At 41.0% G+C, this 21299-nt stretch overlaps 1 protein-coding gene and 1 long non-coding RNA gene across 2 annotated transcripts; both read right to left on the bottom strand.

The window, feature by feature from the left end:
- Positions 1 to 8345: 8345 nt before the first annotated feature.
- LOC131229473 (uncharacterized) lies at positions 8346 to 11492 on the bottom strand. The gene is made up of 3 exons (XR_009163353.1): positions 9362 to 11492; positions 9206 to 9261; positions 8346 to 9136 (listed from the first exon to the last, which is right to left on the bottom strand). It is a non-coding gene; the product is annotated as an uncharacterized LOC131229473 (long non-coding RNA).
- A 703-nt stretch (positions 11493 to 12195) lies between these two features.
- LOC131226216 (predicted GPI-anchored protein 58) lies at positions 12196 to 20563 on the bottom strand. The gene is made up of 2 exons (XM_058221998.1): positions 20278 to 20563; positions 12196 to 12482 (listed from the first exon to the last, which is right to left on the bottom strand). The coding sequence occupies exons 1-2, from the start codon at positions 20561 to 20563 to the stop codon at positions 12196 to 12198; spliced, it is 573 nt and encodes a 190-aa protein (XP_058077981.1).
- Between the last annotated feature and the right edge of the window lie 736 nt (positions 20564 to 21299).

Raw genomic sequence — 21299 nt, 5'->3', positions numbered from 1 at the left:
TCGGTATCGATCTTAACAAATACATGTCTTAACAAAATGAAAATATCCTAATATAGAAAGATTATCCTAATTTATTCTAATATCTCCTTCTAACTCAAGGTAATGTGAAAAGAGTAACTTGAGTTTAAAAATTACATGTGGACCTCTCTCTCTCTCTCTCTCTCTCTCTCTCTCTCTCTCTGTAAATCCTTCTTAATTCTTCTTAGCTTTTCCTTTCGTTTTTGCCTTTCGGGTTGAGAAAGAGATGGAGAAAAGGATGGTGTTTTTATTTTTCAGGATGATGATTTGACTAAGATTAGTGGGTTGAAGAGAGGAGGAGATTTCTTTTGAGTGAGGTGTGGTTGTACTATCTTAAGGTATTGTCACGCCCCAATACTGGTAATCAAGTATACTCGACCCTGGTACTGTATCGAGGGCAAGACTAAGTATTCTAGGTTCTCATTGTTGGCTTTACAAAGCCCAAATGGTGACAAGTGTGTCACGCCCCAAACTCGGAAACCGGACTCACAAAATTTTCGATCGCCAAATCTGACGCTGACAGCCTCCGTAGTACCCCATTCTCGGCTCCCTGTGCCCATTCACCAAGTTCCGATCCTGGGATGCTACGAGGAGGATTTTCAACGTCAGTTTCATTCATAATAAGCATAATCAAAGGCATAACCCACAAACAACAACCAAAAACTCCATCACATTTTCACAATGATAAAAAAACTTTATAAGTACAATGAGCATAAAGGGAAATACAATGATAATGGACAAAAGCCCCAAGATGATTTGCTATGCACTCCTGCCTTAGCACTGTTGCAGTCTAACGTCACCTGCACACAACGGTCGTGCATAAGCTTCTATACATCTTAGAGGGTGGTGAGAGTGTGTGCGCAAGGTAGTAATACAGTTATGCAGTATCAGAGTAATGTGGAACATGCTGATGAATCCATGAATACCATTAGCCATACCAAGGCTATGCGATGTAAGGCATGAATGATGTCGGCCGTACCAAGGCCATGCGATGCGAGATGCAACTCAAGCATAGAATCCTCATCTAAGTTCACATATCAATACAACTCAACTCCAGAATATAACCGGGGTCTAGTACACTCCAAGCCAGATTGTCGCCCTATCGTGCGCAATAAGGTGAGTGGAAAAGACCTCACTATCCACCTGCCAATATCAGACTCGGCTCGTCGATAGCGGACCCATTCCTCGAGCTGGTCAAACTCAGCCTAGCTTTGCCCCTTCCTCTCGGGCGGGTAAGGTCGCACCCCATTCCAACTGACCACGACACAGTGGAAAGCGCGTCTTTCTGGTAATCGACACTTGGCGCTCATGCACCCACTCGGTCTAGATGTTGGAGCAACCTCCTGATACCATAAGGGTTTAGGAACTTCCACCCAGGGATATCTATAGCACCCCATGTAGAACAAGATTTTCAGTATCCAATCCTGCCAACCACGATACTCTTATGGAGGCTACGGCCTTGATGTCACTAGGGTGTACAATAACCATGTCATACAATGCAAGATGCATGAATCACATAATCCAGTCATACAATAAATATGTGCGTACTGCATGCTCGTGCAGGCATCTTCCCTTACCAGGGAGTCCATAACAATCTGTCTAATGGCATGTGCGATGATCAATCACTCATCTCATTACAAGCATGCAGATGATGCGTATGAACATGTATCACGATGCTATGTCGTTATATACTCATAATCAGAATAAAAAATTGGAATCGATAATCGGAATCGAAGATCGGAATCGATAATCAGAATAAAAAATTGGAATCGATAGTCACATACGGCGAATAGGGCACTACCAGAAAAATGGGCAAAGGCTATGGATTTAATCCATAGCCATAGACATATAGCTACAGATTAAATCCGTAACACGTCCGTGGCACGACCGTCGTCGTAGGTCCCGAAACAATAGGTCAAAAACCTATAGTTACGGATCTAATCCGTAGCCATAGGTTAAAATAGCTACGAATATAATCCGTAGCAAATTTTTCTGTAGCAAAAAAAACCTACAGCGACGGATATTATTGGTAGCTAAAAGTAGTGTTGGATCCGTAACAATATCCTGAAATTTATAACAGATACGGTTAATATCCGTAGCTATAGCCTACATTAAAAAAAATTGTAATCATTCATTCATTCATTCAATTACCACCTGCATAATCATTCATTCATTCAATTACCACCTTCATAATTATTCATTCATTCATTCAATTACCACCTGCATAATCATTCATTCATTCAATTACAATCATTCATTCATTCAATTATCACCTGCATAATCATTCATTCATTCAATTACAATCACATATGAGTTGCCTCAGATTGAAGCAATTACTAATGGTGAAGAGTTATAAGACCATTCAGCAATGGTGAACCAAGAACCATTCTCTGGCCTTATATGAGCTGCCTCAGATTGAAGCAAGGCAAGAGAAACACTTTCATTTCAGTTGCGGATAACTTTCATGGCTAGCTGGTGAGCAGTCTTGTTCTGCAACTTTGCAAGTTCATCCATGGCATCATATGTGTCTTTGTCAGCAAAAAGCTTTAGATTAAATCGTGTCGGTGCCTTTGTTATGCCCTCCCACTTCTCAACTGTCTCTTTCAGTTTGTCAAAGCCCTGCATAGGACAAGAAGAAACTTAATGTATGCTTACTTTGCCGGTATAGAACCATTCATATTTTCTATTAGTTGCCCCAGGAATAATATGTAGAAAAAAATGGGGCAAAACCAAGCATTAAGACACTGCTAATATAGAAATTTTCTATGGTAGTGTTCTTTTAAAAATGGTTAGACATTTGCTAAATTTCAGATCCCAAAAACCATGAAATAATTCAAGTTGCAAGTATGGCTGGAAGAAATTCAGATGTTGTAAATAACATGACCCAAATACAAACTTGGGTACTCACTAAGCGGGTTGTGGAATCGCCGAAAGATTCTCCCTGTTGGCGTTTACAACTCCAGTTATAGGTTTTGGGATTTGAGAATACATTTACGTTTTAGGTTTAGGTTTAGGTTTTACGTTTTAGGTTTAGGTTTAAGTTTTACATTTAGGTTTAGGTTTAGGTTTATGTTATAGGTTTAGGTTTAGCTTAGGTTATAGGTTAAGGTTTAGGGAATTGAGTTTAAGTTATTGGTTATAGGTTTAGGTTAAGGTTTAGGCTATAGGTTAAGGTTTAGGTTTAGGAAATCGGGTTCGGGTTCGGGATCGGGTTTATGTTTGGGTTTTCAAGTTTAGGATTATGTTTAGGTTAAGAAGTTGAGATTAGGATTAGGTGTAGGTTTAGGTTTAGGGATTTGAGAATACATTTAGGTTTTAAGTTTAGGTTTAAGTTTTAGGTTTTAGGTTAAGGTTTAGGTTTAGGTTATAGGTTAAGGTTTCAGGTCATAGGTTTTGGTTTAGGTTAAGGTTATAGGTATAGGTTAAGGTTTAGGTTTAGGTTTAGGTTATAAGCTATAGGTTTAGGGAATTGAGAATAGGTTAAGGTTTAGGTTTAGGAAATCGGGTTCAGGTTCAGGATCGGGTTTATGTTTGGGTTTTCAAGTTTAGGTTTAGGTTTAGGTTTAGGTTAGAGAGTTGAGATTAGGATTAGATGTAGGTTTAGGTTTAGGGATTTGAGAATACATTTAGGTTTTAAGTTTAGGTTTAGGTTTTAGGTTTTAGGTTAAGGTTATAGGTTTAGGTTAAGGTTTAGGTTTAGGTTTATGTTAAGGTTGAGGTTTAGGTTATAGGTTAAGGTTTTAGGTCATAGGTTTTGGTTTAGGTTAAGGTTATAGGTTTAGGTTTTGGTTTAGGTTAAGGTTTAGGTTTAGGTTTAGGTTATAAGATATAGGTTTAGGGAATTGAGAATAGGTTAAGGTTTAGGTTTAGGAAATCGGGTTTGGGTTCGGGATCGGGTTTATGTTTGGGTATTCAAATTTAGGTATAGGTTTAGGTTAGGGAGTTGAGATTAGGATTAGGTGTAGGTTTAGGTTTAGGGTTTTGAGAATACATTTAGGTTATAGGTTTAGGTTTAGGTTATAGGTTATAAGTTAAGGTTATAGGTTTAGGTTTAGGTTTAGGTTTAGGTTATAGGTTAGGGTTTTAGGTCATAGGTTTTGGTTTAGGTTGAGGTTATAGGTATAGATTAAGGTTTAGGTTTAGGTTTAGGTCAAGCTATAGGTTTAGGGAATTGAGAATAGGTTAAGGTTTAGGTTTAGGAAATCGGGTTCGGGATTGGGTTTATGTTTAGGTTTAGGGAGTTGAGATTAGGATTAGGTGTAGGTTTAGGTTTATGGATTTGAGAATACATTTAGGATTTAGGTTTAGGTTTAGGTTTTAGGTTTTAGGTTAAGGTTATAGGTTTAGGTTAAGGTTTAGGTTTAGGTTAAGGTTGAGGTTTAGGTTATAGGTTAAGGTTTTAGGTCATAGGTTTTGGTTTAGGTTAAGGTTATAGGTTTAGGTTTAGGTTTAGGTTTAGGTTTAGGTTATAAGATATAGGTTTAGGGAATTGAGAATAGGTCAAGGTTTAGGTTTAGGAAATCGGGTTCAGGTTCGGGATCGGGTTTATGTTTGGGTTTTCAAGTTTAGGTATAGGTTTAGGTTAGGGAGTTGTGATTAGGATTAGGTGTAGGTTTAGGTTTAGGGATTTGAGAATAAATTTAGGTTTTAGGTTTAGGTTTAGGTTATAGGTTTTAGGTTAAGGTTATAGGTTTAGGTTAAGGTTTAGGTTTAGGTTTAGGTTTAGGTTATAGGTTCAGGTTTTAGGTCATAGGTTTTGGTTTAGGTTAAGGTTATAGGTATAGGTTAAGGTTTAGGTTTAGGTTTAGGTCAAGGTTTAGGTTTAGGTTATAAGCTATAGGTTTAGGGAATTGAAAATAGGTTAAGGTTTAGGTTTAGGAAATCGGGTTCGGGATCGGGTTTATGTTTAGGTTTTCAAGTTTAGGTTTAGGTTTAGGTTGCGGTTAGGGAGTTGAGATTAGGATTTGGTGTAGGTTTAGGTTTAGGGATTTGAGAATGCATTTAGGTTTTAGGTTTAGGTTTAGGTTTTAGGTTTTAGGTTTTAGGTTTTAGGTTTAGGTTTAGGTTTTAGGTTTTAGGTTAAGGTTATAGGTTTAGGTTAAGTTTAGGTTTAGGTTTAGGTTTAGGTTAAGGTTGAGGTTTAGGTTATAGGTTAAGGTTTTAGGTCATATGTTTTGGTTTAGGTTAAGGTTATAGGTTTAGGTTTAGGTTAAGGTTATAGGTTTAGGTTTAGGTTAAGGTTTAGGTTTAGGTTTAGGTTATAAGATATAGGTCTAGGGAATTGAGAAGAGGTTAAGGTTTAGGTTTAGGAAATCGGGTTCGGGTTTATGTTTGGGTTTTCAAGTTTAGGCATGGGTTTAGGTTAGGGAGTTGAGATTAGGATTAGGTGTAGGTTTAGGTTTAGGGATTTGAGAATACATTTAGGTTTTAGGTTTAGGTTTAGGTTTTAGGTTATAAGTTAAGGTTATAGGTTTAGGTTTAGTTTATAGATTAAGGTTTTAGGTCATAGGTTTTGGTTTAGGTTAAGGTTATAGGTTTTGATTTAGGTTTAGGTTAAGGTTTAGGTTTAGGTTTAGGTTATAAGATATAGGTTTAGGGAATTGAGAATAGGTTAAGGTTTAGGTTTAGAAAATCGGGTTCGGATTCGGGATCGGGTTTATGTTTGAGTTTTCAAGTTTAGGTATGGGTTTAGGTTAGGGTGTTGAGATTAGGATTAGGTGTAGGTTTAGGTTTAGGGATTTGAAAATACATTTAGGTTTTAGGTTTTAGGTTAAGGTTATAGGTTTAGGTTAAGGTTTAGGTTTTGGTTTAGGTTTAGGTTATAGGTTAAGGTTTTAGCTCATAGGTTTTGGTTTAGGTTAAGGTTATAGATATAGGTTAAGGTTTAGGTTTAGGTTTTAAGCTATAGGTTTAGGGAATTGAGAATAGCTTAAGGTTTAGGTTTAGGAAATCGGGTTCGGGTTCAGGATCGGGTTTAGGTTTGGGTTTTTAAGTTTAAGTTTAGGTTTAAGTTAGAGAGTTGAGATTAGGATTAGATGTAGGTTTAGGTTTAGGGATTTGAGAATACATTTAGGTTTTAGGTTTAGGTTTTGGTTTTAGGTTTTCGGTTAAGGTTATAGGTTTAGGTTAAGGTTTAGGTTTAGGTTTAGGTTTAGGTTGAGGTTTAGGTTATTGGTTAAGGTTTTAGGTCATAGGTTTTGGTTTAGGTTAAGGTTATAGGTTTAGGTTTAGGTTAAGGTTAAGGTTTAGGTTTAGGTTATAAGATATAGGTTTAGGGAATTGAGAATAGGTTAAGGTTTAGGTTTAGGAAATCGGGTTCGGGTTCGGGATCGGGTTTATGTTTGGGTTTTCAAGTTTAGGTATGGGTTTAAGTTCGGGAGTTGAGATTAGGATTTGGTGTAGGTTTAGGTTTAGGGATTTGAGAATACATTTAGGTTTTAGGTTTAGGTTTAGGTTTTAGGTTATAGGTTAAGGTTATAGGTTTTGGTTTAGGTTAAGGTTATAGGTTTAGGTAAAGGTTTAGGTTTTGGTTTAGGGAATTGAGAATAGGTTAAGGTTTAGGTTTAGGTTATAGGTTATAAGTTTAGGTAATTTAGAATAGGTTTAGGTTATAGGTTTAAGGTGTGGTTTAGGTTAAGGGTATGGTCCCTGCATATACAGATATAAACACGGTCACCAGCACAAATGGCTAGGCCCTTCCAATGTTGTTCATAGGAAATGAACAGCTTGATCATGGTCATAACAGCGGTTCCCACCTTCCAGGGACCCCCGCTCAACATCCAGATAGTTTCGACGCACATCCGGATCTTCTTCATCAATTTCAAAATAATATATAAACATGGGCTTGTCCAAATGGTCAGGCCACCCATATTGCTGTCCATAGGAAATGGACAACTTCATCATGGTCATAACAGTGGTTCCCACCTTCCAAGGACCCCCGCTCAACATCCGGATAGCTCCGACGCACATCCGGATCTACTTCATCAATTTCGAGATAATATATAAACATGAACCTGTCCAAATGGCCAGGCCACTTCATCAGTGAATCATATAGTATGAACGAAAGAAGACCCACCAATTTAGCTAGTAAGGAGAGAAAGTGTGAGTGCTTGGAATGTCACCGTTTCTTTGAATAATAGATGCATATTCCACAATGTAATCCGAGAATGAGTAATTTTTTTAGTTTCTTCGACAATGCATATGGGCACAGATTTACATATAAAGATTTTAAAGATTGTAAAACAGAGTAAATGATTATATTAACTTCCAAGTATCGATTAAGAAGAAAAATGTAAATGATGATGGGAAAGAAATCTCGATATATTAAATTATTGAAGGACAATGAGACATACCAAGACTACAGGTGCCCGGAGCAAGATAACTGCACCAATGTTGTACCTAGCTGCATTGACAGAACAAAAAAATTATATGAATGAAATGACAAAAAGCCAGGATATCATGGACCAAGAGGAAGAGTACCCTCAAGAAAAAACTTATGCCAAGCATATTTAATGCGACGAACTTTCATTATGTCTTTGGTTGGCTTCACCAAAGGTTTTATCTGCACTAGCAAGACAAATTAATAAATAACACCAATAAAACAAAATTTTACTTAGATGTAAAAGTTGAATGCCAATTTGCAACACAGAAGCAACAACTAGAAAATTGTGTATCTAAACATATAAATAAAGAGCTAAAATTTGAGTACATCTGAGTGAAAAAATAACCAAGATCTACTGATGACACTACCCGTAGAAAGTCAATACCCCTTGGATAACTCAATCCTCTATCAATGCAATTAGCATTTCTAAAGGAAATTTAAAAATAAATAAATAAAATGCCTTCTAAATTGTACTTATCGATAGTTGGAATTGTGGTAACAATCTCCCCCAGCTTGAGCTTGAGTTCATTTTCTATTACAATTAGTGAAATCAATACGAACTTACAACAATAGGTACTAAGTCTTTGGTCCAGGGGTGATCCATAATAAAAGGTACCATTTACCATGAACTAAAACCATATATTATCCATACCTTGATTGGACTCACTACAAGGGTAATCTTTCAATGATGGCCCACTGCTTCTGATAATCACTATATGCATGCCTTTGTACACATCTGAAAAGAAAGAAAGACAAAAGAAAAGACTGAAAACATGGATTGTAACTTTCGAACAAATGAGATTACGGATACAGGGATGTACCTCAGCCTTGAATTTTTCATGAGCAGATTCAATTTTCTTCAATGCAACTTCATTCACTGTCAAAAAATATCATAAAATATTTAAATCCTTAAGAGTATCAAATAATAAATCCACGTAAACTCACAAGCAAACACACCCTCAACTATAGTCCTTGCTCAAGTTAAAATAAATAAATAAATAAAAACTTTTTTTCCACACAAATACACATAATATAGTTCTGTAGTTATTTAAAAAATCTACTTCAACTTGAATTCAACCTTCTGATAGTATATAAGTGCCATCAAATTGTGTATTGTGGAGCTTCCCCAGCGTCCTTAATGCACTTGGTGTTTGGACCAGTGCAGAAAACACAGCCTGCATTATGCAGACTAGTGTTTTCCTTCCTTTTCTCCCTCAAATTGGGTCGACATGCATTTCATATCTCAACCCTGGACTGACGGCACACATCCTGTCACCCTTGAGAACCTAACATCCAAATGTATCCTAAAGCAAGGCACGTGGTATGGTTTCTTGCAAGAGTTCTTGATGAGGTTTTTACTCTTCTAATGATCTCATTTTTGTTTCACTTGCTAGATATATAAGATTCCCTCCAGAAAACTGCAAGTTTCACCAGTTTTCAATTTTTTAAAAAGTACACAATGCCCGATTGAGCAACAGAATGAAAATAAATTCAAACATGAAACTATTTGAATTTTCAAAACATAAATAACAGAAGAGCTTCACAATAGATAGAATCTTTGGCAACATTCCTAGGGCCCATTTAAATACCCAAATGATAAATAAAAATTCTCTTGAAGGACCATAAAAATAAGAGAAGCCTGAACCTCAACAGTCAACTGAAGCATACCTTAACTAGGTCATGTCCCTCGTATGGTAATTCGCTTGCAGGGACCATCAACAACTCACATTCCACAACCTGCAACACAAACTATAGTTAACAAAGATAAAATTAGAGCAATTTAAATACTTCTTACACTTCCCACACCTGGGGACGATATAGCAAACTTCTCCCATGATGCATGAGTCCAAGCCATATGTTGTCTGCACAGGACAATGGTTTTATTAGCAATAGCATGTCGAGAGGCAAGCAATTGCTCTAAAGCAGAAAAATCAAGAAAAAAAATTTAAGTAGAACACTAACCTTTGAGGCAGCAAATTTAGGTCATCCTATATCATCATATGTTAACCATCATTATCGTGAAACCATGATAGTGGCTGCACTTGTTGTTCACCACCCATTACTAACGGTACATGTATCCCATTATGAAACTACAAAATCATGATGGTATCAACCACTATTTTTTTAGAAATATAAGACATTTGTATTATCCATGCCCATGATCAATGCCATCTTGTGAATTTTCAAAAGTCACAGGAGTGCGATTTTTGCACAATAGCAACAGTCATAAAAGGAGAGTAACTTTTGCACAATAGCAAAAGCATAATTTTGGATAGCAAAAAGTTCAGTTCATAGGAATTTGCAGTGTTCTATAGTTTAGAAATGCATGTTCTCAGTTGGAGTTGCAACTGAGTTCAGCTTGATCCATAGTCCACCGGGAAATTTAGTTTTTTTTTTTCAAAAATCTGGATTTCATTGATGATATAAGATTCTTATAAATGAGCAATAGACTCAAGCCAATAAAAGGGACTAAGACTTGAAGCTATACAAGGCCTGCGCATTCGGGAGGGCCACCAGACGGAGGCCCGCCTATCATATCTCAAAAAGAAAACAAAGAGAGGGCTAAGAAAATCGAACCGCTCCTAAACCTGACCTATCAAGGACCAGCTCCCCTCGGGAGAAGAGGGGGAGATCCAAGATAGCATGGAATAACCTGTTTTGCTGGTTAGAGCTACCCAGCGGGGAAGGCTATCCGCCACGGCAATGGACTCTCTGGGGAAAATTTAGTTCAATAGCAATGAATTTAGCAATGCATTTCAGTTCACAGAAATTCCAATGGTATGGACTTCAACAAAATGTTTAGTTCAAGCTACAGTCCGCATTCCAGTTCAAGTTCAGTTCACAAATGAGTTCCAATTCATAGATTTGTCTAGAGTTTAGTCTATGAATCAATTGACAAATTAGATTAGGATCTGCTGCAATCACATGATACAATCCAAGTCACATGAGTGCATGAATCAGTTTACAAATGAGTGCAAGAAAGAACAGTAACCGTTGATTTGGAAAAAAAAAAACCCATTAATGTGCATCACTTCATAAAAACCTGCAACCCATCACTGCAATCACAAAATAAGTCAATGAATCACTTCACAACCATCCATCGATCTGCATCACTTCACAAGCATGTGCATTAGGTACAAAAGTCTAGGATCTTTTACAATAAGGAAAAGTCAATCAGTTACACAAATGAGTTGATGAATCAGGCTACCAATGAGTGCATGAAGCCCAAGTACTACTCCTACATGTGGTGACAGGTCTACATCGATGGCTATCAGTTTAGAAATAAGTGCACAAAAGGAAAGTAACGATTGATTTGAAAAAAAAAACCATTGATACAAACCACTTCACAAAACCTACAACCAAACTTAGCAATCACAAAAAAAAAAAGGTTAATCTATGAACCACTTAGAATGCATCTCCACTGATCTGCATCACTTCACAAGCATCTACATTATTTTCAAAGTCTAGGATTTGCTGCAATCAGGAAAAGTCGGTCAATGAATTAGCGCATGGATAAGTTTTTACCATCACAACCTATTTGCATTTACAGTTTGTAATAGGAATTACAGAACATACACAACCACATTTGCATTCATTTTAGTGATTCTAAAATGTGTTCATTTCACATTCCCAACCCTATTTACATTTATGAATCAGAAGTTTCACATTCCCACACATGAATATAATGGCAATACAGAAAACTTAGTCCACATGCATATTTAAAGAACCATGACATCTTCACTGTCTGTTATCCTTAAACAACTATGAAGCAAAAAAAAAAAAAACATGAGATTGTGCATTTATGCTCAGTATAGGTAACCTAACCATGATCATAGTTTTAAAACTCGCTGACCACCCCAACCAGCAAGGCCTATTGACAGAATTTGTCTATGGGCTTTTAATCCTAGAAGAACTGCGCTGATGTGCTCTACCAAAATCTGCAAATAAAATTAAAAATGTAGGGTAGTTTGAAACGGACTAACAGATTCATGTTAATGTTCAGAAGTAAGCACACACATTGCTATATGGAATTACTTAAATGGCATCACCAATTAATTTAAGAAAATTCAAAGAAAATTTGCATTTCCTTATCAATATGCGTGACTCGGTTAGGATGCAATCTGCTTCCTATTCATCTCCCTTCGAAGTTAAGCCACAAGTTAGGCTGCATGGTCAACACACTAATAACAATAGGTTCCCTTCATCTCAAATTATAGTGTCAGTTGTCTTCTTGATCATCACATGGGCCACAGTAGAAACAGCAATAACAACATGTCAAAATCAAGAGAAATTCTCTGCATAAGGATTTTTTTTTTTCCAAAATGATAAAAAAAACTATTTGTCTTTTTTCTTTTTTCCATTTTTTAAGAAAAGAGTCCTCAAATAGTAAATTTCATTAAGGCAATCAAATCCATGAGTAATATGTTGTTTTGGTGGAAAGCAGCGAGTAAACCTCAGAGCAAAATTAGGGCTGAAAAGGCCCAACCCTACATGCAAGTTTAGCTCATCAGAGCCTATCAGATCATACTGTTTGCACTTGCTACATCTTCATAATGTTACAATCTGGTATTATTATACCATTTTCTTTCTCATGGGAACCCTACTATATGTATATACTATCAAAATATGATGCAAGTGGGGCTCTGTTCGAAGTTCAAACCTAGAACCACAACTAGACTCAATAGCAATCAGCAACACAACCAATTTAGAAGAAGCATTGACAGATATGTCAAACTGCAATTTATGGATAGAACTACAAAGAGATTGGCTTCTTGTCTGACATTTGGAAGTTCAAGCTATGATGGGGGACTTGCTGCCAACTTGGACTTCTTTGGTGGCGGGTTTCCTCCAGAAAGCATCACATAGGTATAAAAGCACAGCATTGCAATACTCACAACAACATAGAACCCATTAGGAAAGACTTTCTTTGTCAAAGAGTACGTCTGAAAGTGCTTTACAAGAAAGGCAGCAATAAGGGCTGATTGCCTCAAGATAAATGGTAAGCTGGATTTCCCCTGCCTCCAAACTTTGAAGCTATAGATGCTTAAAGCCAGCAAAGCACCTCCGAAAAGAACTGTATGATCTAGCCATTTCATCAAACAGATAGCATGTCATTTCATCCAGCCATTTCAATAAATAAATAGCATGCCATTTCATCTTACATTTAACATGTATCAAATCTGAAAGACAAAAAAAGAGACACAAAGAGAAGAAGATATCAAACCTATTGTGAGGAGCTTCACGGTGTGTGTTTCTTCGAGTAGGAGTTTCACGGCTGCTGCAATGGAGGGAGATAGAAGAGACGGCAGAGAGCGGGAGGAGAATGAGAGATAGAGCAGAGATCAGGAGGGAGAGAGAGGATTGGGAAACAGAGAGAGGGAGAGAGAGAGAGGGGGGATTAGGGAACAGAGAGAGAGAGAGAGAGAGAGAGAGAGAGAGAGAGAAAATGAGGCCATTTTGGGCGCGGCTTTGTTTTGAGCGTGTGCCCAAAATTGGGCGTCGTTTCGTGGGAAAGATCGTGGACGGTCCTGACAGGGGCTTCGTGGGGCCCACCATGATGTATTTGGTTTATCCATTTTGACCATTAATTTTATTAAATTATTTTAGTATATAGTACAAAACTTAAGATATATTGAAGGTGCAATTGGACCACACCATAGGAATCAAATGTGATTTAATCTCCATGTTTCCTACCGTGTGGTCTACTTGAGCCTTCGATCTATCTGATTTTTTATTTCATGCTCTAAAATAATATTTCCAAATATATGGATGGCTTAGATAGAAAATATATATATTTTTAGGCCCCATAGAGCCCCTTATAACACTGTTATTTATTAATGGTGTATCAACTCTTTAGCTACGGATTAAAACCATAGTAATTATAGCTACGGTTTATATTCGTAGTAAAAATTTAACGTAGTTTGTATCCTTTGCCCCTTTTTTTGGTAGTGGGGCCCACTTATTTGGGTTAACCTACGAAGAGAATGGGCTTAACAAGGCCTAAGGGAAGGTCACAATGTGGACATCTAACCATCATTGCCCATTAATGTGGACGTCAAACCATCATTGCTCTTAAGGCATGATCGCCAAAAACAGCATCACATACATCATGGTGGAATCTCAATCGATGGGCGATTTGAATTGGGCAAAATCAATGGGTCGAATCGAATGGGCCGATTCAAATGGCTAAGTCAAATGGGCCGAATCAAATGGGTCGATTGAATGGGCCAACTCAAATGGGCCGAATCAAATGCATTTTGGAGATCCAACCTATTTATAAGTTAGCATAGATATAGATGAAGTGAAAACCAAATATCAGCTTGGGCGGGAACCACTGTGGCTCCTAAGAAGTTTTTAAATGGTGGATGCTACTGTACCCCATTATTATTGCAAATGGTGGGTTTCACTTGATCTTTGGATCTCACTCATTTACTCCATGCCATAAAATGATCTCATAAATGGTTGGGCTGTTTGGATACAACACATGTATCATGGTGGGTCCCATAGATAAACGACATGGATGGAGTAGGTGGGACACATGGAACTTCCCACCGTGTACAACAGCTGGCGGTGGGGTACACTTGCCGCTGTGCATAGCAGCAATATAGCTGCCATGTACAAGCATGTAGCTATTGTTGGCCCACCCTTAAATATATACAAAGTATATATAATACAATATATTTTAATATATTCATATATATCTTTTGCTAGTGCAGCTTTACACATTAAGGAGAGGGCAGAGATGGGTCCCACATAGGGCCCACCCTCATATATATATATATATATATATATATCTGTAATATATATACATAATATTATAATATAATATAATATAATATAATATATTAATATTATATATCATATACAAAACGTCCAGGCCCTGGATGGCCTGGACATACACATATATCATGGTGTCCCCACACATGGGGTGGGTCCCACCATCCAGGGACAGTGGACGGCTTGGATATACATGGTGGTGTGGCCCACCAAACTGGATGGACGTCGTGGGTGGGTGCCATGGACCCCATCGTCACACACTCCTCCCTACCACCACCTACACAAGCAATCAAAGCCAAGACCTCTGCGTTGAAAGGAGGTATCTTTCACTCTACCTACCACTGGAGCTATGGTCTAGCGTGCACACGCACTAAGGAGGGCCCCACACGGACGTGGGTACCACTGTCCCTGAATGATGGACGGTTAGGATAAAACACATGCACTAAGGGGTGGCCCACCAAAATGGATGGATGGCGTGGGTGGGTCCCATGGACCCCACCGTCTGCACACACTTCATTGTTGGTACACCCACGTCAGTGCACCCACTGTTAATTAACACTTCACTGTTAGTACACCCCCAGCGTCAGTGCACCCTCCACTGGTGATGGACAGTGAGGGTATGCACCTCATCAAGGTGGGTCCCACATGGACCACCTGTTTTGGATCAGGCTAATATTTGTTTTCCCTTTCATCTGGGCCTGTGTGACCGCCCGGTCATGCAGGCCCCAAACAGGGATCAAGGTGGCCCACTATTTGGATGGCATGGGTAAAATACACATATCATATGTGGGCCATGATCATAGAAAGAGAGGGAGAGAGAGAGAGAAAGAGAGATCGGAGATAACGGAGGGCCCCCGCCACTATGGGTCCCTCTTGCTACAAGGCGTACATCAAGGTGGGTCCCACATATATGGACCCTTAAATCAAACAAATGAATGAAAGACAAAAATCCAAATCACCCACCACCTTCTTCTTGCTCCCTTGGCTTCCTTTGCTCCTTAGCTTCGATCCCGACGGAAGAGATGGAGTTTGGATGGTTGAGATGGGAGATGAAAGGGTAGGAAGTGGGCCACACTTGAGTTTCTCCATGAGAGCTTGGGAAGCTCATACGTGGGATATTTTTCGTTGCTTGGAAAAGTGATTTGAGGAATGAGAGAGAGAGGGTTGTAAAGGGAGAAAGAGATGGGTGATGGATGTGTAAGAGACTTTTTGACTTTTGTGGTAGATGGTGTAAGAAAAGTATGGGCTTGTAAGAAACATTTGACTTTAGGGGTTACTTGAGGAAGGGTGAGAGGTGATGTGTACTTGACATGTACTTGACCCTTGATGGGATTGATTGATGGATTCAGGTGACATATTGTAGAGATTCTCTTGGGTTTTGCAACGCGCGGTGTTTTCCTCGAACCGAGCGCAGGCCCACATCTCCTGGCCTGGGTATCACCTCGGCGTGGGAGTCGCAGCATCGGAACTGCGACAACAGCGCGGTCGCTAGGGTACAAGTCTCGGGTTGATTCGACTCAGGTCGACGACGTGTAACTCAGGGTTATGCACAAACATCGGATAAGGGTCGAAGGCTACCGAAATTCTACCGGGAAGATCGCGGAAGCCTATGGAAGGGTACGGGCTAAGACACGGGGCTTACAGCTCTCCCCTCCTAATAAAAATTTCATCCTTGAAATTTATACAATCATCGCAACTAGACATAACTTATGAGGAAGAAGAAACATAACATCATCATATAAAATCAGAGATATCATACAAAATACAACACATAATCAATTATCAAAGATATAGGGATAGCGCTCTTGAATCTCAGCCTCATACTCAAAGCCTCCTCAATAGAATGGTGACCCCACTGAACCTTCACCAACGGAATGACCTTGGTCCGGAGGACCTGCACCTTCCGATCAAGGATACGAACCGGCTGCTTAATATAAGAAGCATCCTCATGAACCTCTAATGGCTGCCAATCAATAACATGAATGATGTCTGACCCACACTTTCTTAACATAAAGACATGAAAAATATTGTAGACATAAGACAACTGAGATGGCAAGGCAAGCCGATAGACCATGGCGCCAACGCACCCAGTGATCTCAAAAGGTCCTATAAATCTCGGGGCAAGCTTGCCCTTTGCTCCAAATCGAACTATGCCCTTCATGGGCGAGACCTTGAGATACACATGGTCCCCTACATCAAACTCCAAGGGATGATGCTGACGATCAGTAAAACTCTTCTGCTGGCTCTGAGCTGTGCCCATTCTCTGGCTGATGATATCGATGGCCTCAAACGTCTACTACACAAGCTCGAGACCTAGGAGGCAGCGCTCTCCAACCTCAGTCCAACAACTCGGTGATCTACATGGTTTGCCATATAGTGCCTCAAAAGGAGCCATGTCAATGGTCACCTGATAGCTATTGTTGTACGCGAAATCAGCCAATCGTAGATGCACATACCAGCTACCCCCGAAATCAATTGCGCAGGCTCGAAGCATATCCTCAAGGATCTGGTTAACCCTCTCGGTCTGACCATTGGTTTGCGGATGGTACGTGGTGGTGAGCTGTAAATCAGTCCTCATCGCTCTCTAAAAGCTCCCCCAAAACTGAGATGTACACATCGGGTCTCGGTAAAAAATGATCAAGAATAGAAAGCCATGCAGCCTCATAATCTCCTCGACAAATAACCTCGCAAGCCGGTCCAAAGGTCAAGTCGCATGAATAGAAAGAAAATGTACTGACTTCGTCAGACGATCCACAACAACCCAAATGGCGTCATGACTGCGCTGAGTCTTTGGCAAGCCCATAATAAAATCTGTCGACACGTGCTCCCACTTTCACATCAGTACACTCAATGGCTACAATAGACCAGGGGGTTTCTGATGATCGACCTTGACACGTTGGCACGTGTCACACTCGGCCACAAAACTAGCGATCTGGCGCTTTATAAAATACTATCGCCTCATATCGCGGTACATCTTCGTCGAGCCAGGGTGGATAGAAAACTACAATCGATGTGCCTCGGTTATAAGATTTTTGTGCAACTCAGGAATATCCAAGACACATAACCGGCCTCTAAAGCAAAGTCCACCGTCTGATCCAACCTACCAATCTGCCTGAATCTTAGATGCCGCCTCAGCAATATATCTCTACAACGACTCATCAACCTGCTGAGCCTCGATCACCCTTGAGACAAGAGAGGGTTGAATCGGCAGGCTCGATAACTGCACGATAGAAGACTGCAGGCCGAACTCAAAATCATACTCTTCTATATCATCAAGCATCCTCCACTCCCAGATCATCATATGCGCCACCAGGCCTTGTGGCTGACTGCTGAGGGCATCTGCCACCACGTTCGCCTTGCCCGGGTGATACTGAAGATTGAAGTCATAGTCCTTCAGGAGCTCCATCCAGCGCCTTTGTCTCATATTCAACTCAGACTGTGAAAAGTGGTACTTCAAGATCTTATGGTCAGAAAAGAGCTCGAATCTAACACCATAGAGATAGTGTCTATACACCTTCAGTGCGAAGAAAACTGCTGCCAGCTCCAAAGCATGCGTCGGGTAGTTCAGCTCATGGACCTTGAGCTGACGAGACGCGAAGGCGACTGGTCTCCAATGTTACATCAAGACAGCACCCAACCCAATATGCGAGGCATCGGTAAATATGATAAATCCATCACTCCCAGAGGGAAGAGTGAGGATAGGTGTGGACGTCAGATGGTCCTTTAACTCCATAAAAGCTCGCCTGTAGGCGTCACTCCAAATAAACTCTATGTCCTTCCGAGTCAACCTGGTCATTGGGGCTGCAATATGAGAGAAGCCCTCAATGAAACGCCGGTAGTAGCCCCCCAAACCAAGGAAACTCTAGATCTCAGACACGGTCGTGGGCTAGTCCCACTGACCACTGCCTCAACCTTTGAGGGGTCCACTACGACACCCTTCCTCGTCACCACATGACCGAGGAACTTCACCTCCTCCTACCAGTACTCGTACTTCTCCAGCTTCGCATAGAGTTAGTGTGCGCGGAGGGTCTGCAACGTAACCTCCAGATGCTGCTCATGCTCCTCACGGGTCCTTGAATAGATCAAAATGTCATCGATGAAGACTACAACAATCTAATCGAAATAAGGGCGGAAGACCTCGTTCATCAACTGCATGAAGACCGCAAGTGCATTAGTCAGTCCGAAGGAAATGACTTGGAACTCAAAATGACCATAGCGTGTCCTGAAAGCCGTCTTCGAAATGTCCTCCTCTCGCACCCGAATCTAATAATAACTGGAACACAGGTCAATCTTCGAAAAGAACTGTGCACCCTGCAGCTGATCAAACAAATCATCAATCCTTAGGAGTGGATACTTGTTCTTGATCGTGACTTGTTAAGCTCGCGGTAATCCACACAGAGCCTCAATGAGCCATGCTTCTTCTTCACGAAGAGTACCGGCACTCCCCACGGCGAACTACTCGGACGGATAAAGCTTAACTCATGCAACTCGTCTAACTGCTTCTGCAGTTCTCGCAACTCCAACGGTGCCATACAGTACAGGGCCTTCAAAATAGGCGTAGTACTGGGCACGAGATCAATCTGAAACTCGGTGAGTCGGTGAGGTGGTAATCCCGGAATCTCCTGGAACACATCGGAAAAATCACAAATCACATACGACTGATTAATATAAGCGGCAATTGGCTCCTCAACGGCGTAGGGCATCAAGCAAGATAATGGCTCTCCCCAGGGCTCTGCAGCGAACTGAAACTACAGCAAGCCTGGTATACAGAACGTGACCATCCTCACCGAGCAGTCCAAGATGGCATGGTACTCAGTAAGGCAATACATGCCCAAGATAACATCAAAATCTGACATCGACAGCATGTACAAGTCAGTAGGCAAGAAAATATCTCCCACTAACACAAGGCAAGAAAAACAGAAGCGGCCTAATACTGTAGTCTTCCCCAAGGGCATCGATATGGTCAACCCCTCTCGAGCAGATTCTGTCGGCAATCCAGTCGAACAACAGAATCCCTCAGACATAAATGCGTGCGAAGCACCGAAATCAAATAGAACCCAAGCGATGCATGCAGAGACTGGAAGTATACCCTCAACGACTCCTTCAGATGATTGCGGATCCTGCTGAGCCGCATAGAACCTAGCCTGAGCTGGCTGGGGAGGTGCCTGTCCCCTCTGAGTGTGTTGCTACTACTGCTGCTATCGCTGAGGCGGTCGAAACTGCTGCCTCTGCTGCTGTGGCCTCAGAGGCTAGGGCTAATGATGCTGCTGAGGGAGCCTCGGTGGTGAGGGCTGATGTCGTTGCTGCTATGAGGGTCTCTACTGCTGCTGTGGTGGAGGCTGCTGTGGACCTCTTTGCTGCTGCTGCTGATGGGGGCGGGGACACTCCCATATACGGTGCTCCGTCACACCACACCCAAAACAGGTGTCGGTGAACTGCCTTAGAGGTGGTGCTAGAGGTGTTGCTAGTGCTTGGAAGGCTGGGCGACCTGTGCACCTCTACTGCTGTGGTCGATGCTGCTGAGAGTCACTGGAAGGAACCTGCCTCTTCCGGTCTCTACTCTGACTGTGATCAGACTGAGAACCGGCTCAGTCAGCCTTATAAATCCGGGCCTTCCGTACCACTCCCTCGAAAGTTAGGAGTTCATGCTCAATAACACGGCTTCGAAGGCCATAATGCAAGTCGTCCTCGAAATGGCGGGCTATCCGCTCCTCATCATCTATCAAATATGGTGTAAATCTGGGTAGTGCTACAAAACGAGCAGCATACTAGCCACTGTTATATCACCTTGCACTAGGGCCTCAAACTCCAATGCTCGCTGTCGTCGGATGTGATTAGGAAAATATTGTCGGTCAAACCGATCAACAAGTCCTCCAAGGTCCACACAAAATCGACGCCTGCTGCTCTGGAGACTGATGTCCATCAATGCTCAGCCTCACCATGGAGAAGAAATACTGCTAATCGGACTCACTGCTCGGTTGTACATCCCATCATATCAAATACCTTCTCCACATCGGAGCGCCATCTCTCAGCTGTTGTCGGGTCTGGCTCGCCCTGGAAAAGCGGGGGATCGAGCTGTCAGAACTCTCGAAGGAGGGCACTCGCGCGCTCTTGCTCGGCCTGGGCAGGTGAAACAATAGGGTGCCTGCCCTGCCCTTGAAGTGCGGCTGTCACAGCCTGTAACATCTGCTGTAACTGAGAGGCACTCACGGATACAGTCGGATTCGCACTGGTCTCTGGTGGAGGAGCAGCATCCTTAGGAAGGGCGGTAGGAACCTCTGGTGGTGGAGTGGGGATTATAGGTGGTAGGGCAGGAGCCGTAGGTAGTGGAGCGGGTGTTTTAGGTGGTGAAGCGGGAGTTGATCGGGTCACTCTCTTGCGTGGCATGTCGTACAGGAAAGAGCAAAGGCGTCTATCAACTTTGAAAACTCTCGAAGGCACGCACGTTAAGGGTCTGTAACAAAAAAATCGCTAAGCTATCCGAACTTCAGGACTTAGTCATCCTAAATTTATTGCAGACATGTAATGTTGTTCTCAATTATTCCTAAGTTATGCTTTGACACCAACTTCTATCATGCCCCAAACTCAGAAACTGGGCTCACAAAATTTCAGATAGCCAAATTCGGCGCTGATAGCCTCCTTAGTACCCAATTCTCGCCTCCCAGTACTTATTCACCAGGTTTCAATCCTGGGATGCCATGAGAAGGATTTTCAACGTCAGTTTGATTCATAATAAGCATAACTAAAAGCATAACCCACAAACAACAACCAAAAACTCCATCACATTTCCACTATGATAAAAAAAACTTTATAAGTACAATGAGCATAAAGGGAAATATAATGATAATGGACAAAAGCCCCAAGATGATCTGTTATGCGCTCTTACCTCAGTGTTGATACGGTCCAATGTCACCTACACGCAACAGTCGTGCATAAGCTTATAGAAAGCTTAGAGGGTAGTAAAAGTTTATGCGCAAGGTAGTAATATAGTTATACAGTATCAAAGTAATGCGAAATATGCTGATGAATCCATAAATACTGTTAGTCGTACCAAGGCTATGTGATGCAAGGCATGAATGATGTCGGCTGTACCAAGGCCATGAGATGTGAGATGCAACTCAAG

This window comes from Magnolia sinica, chromosome 2 (assembly GCF_029962835.1).
Source record: "Magnolia sinica isolate HGM2019 chromosome 2, MsV1, whole genome shotgun sequence".
NCBI lineage: Eukaryota > Viridiplantae > Streptophyta > Magnoliopsida > Magnoliales > Magnoliaceae > Magnolia > Magnolia sinica.
This window is presented reverse-complemented; position numbering and strand designations above follow the sequence as displayed.

Coding starts and splice junctions, on each gene's coding strand:
- LOC131226216 (XM_058221998.1), bottom strand. CDS start 20,563: ATGCCACGCAAGAGAGTGACCCGATCAACTCCCGCTTCACCACCTAAA. Junction 12,483..20,277: donor GGCCGAGCAAGAGCGCGCGA/GTGCCCTCCTTC, acceptor TGAAATGGCTAG/ATCATACAGTTCTTTTCGGA.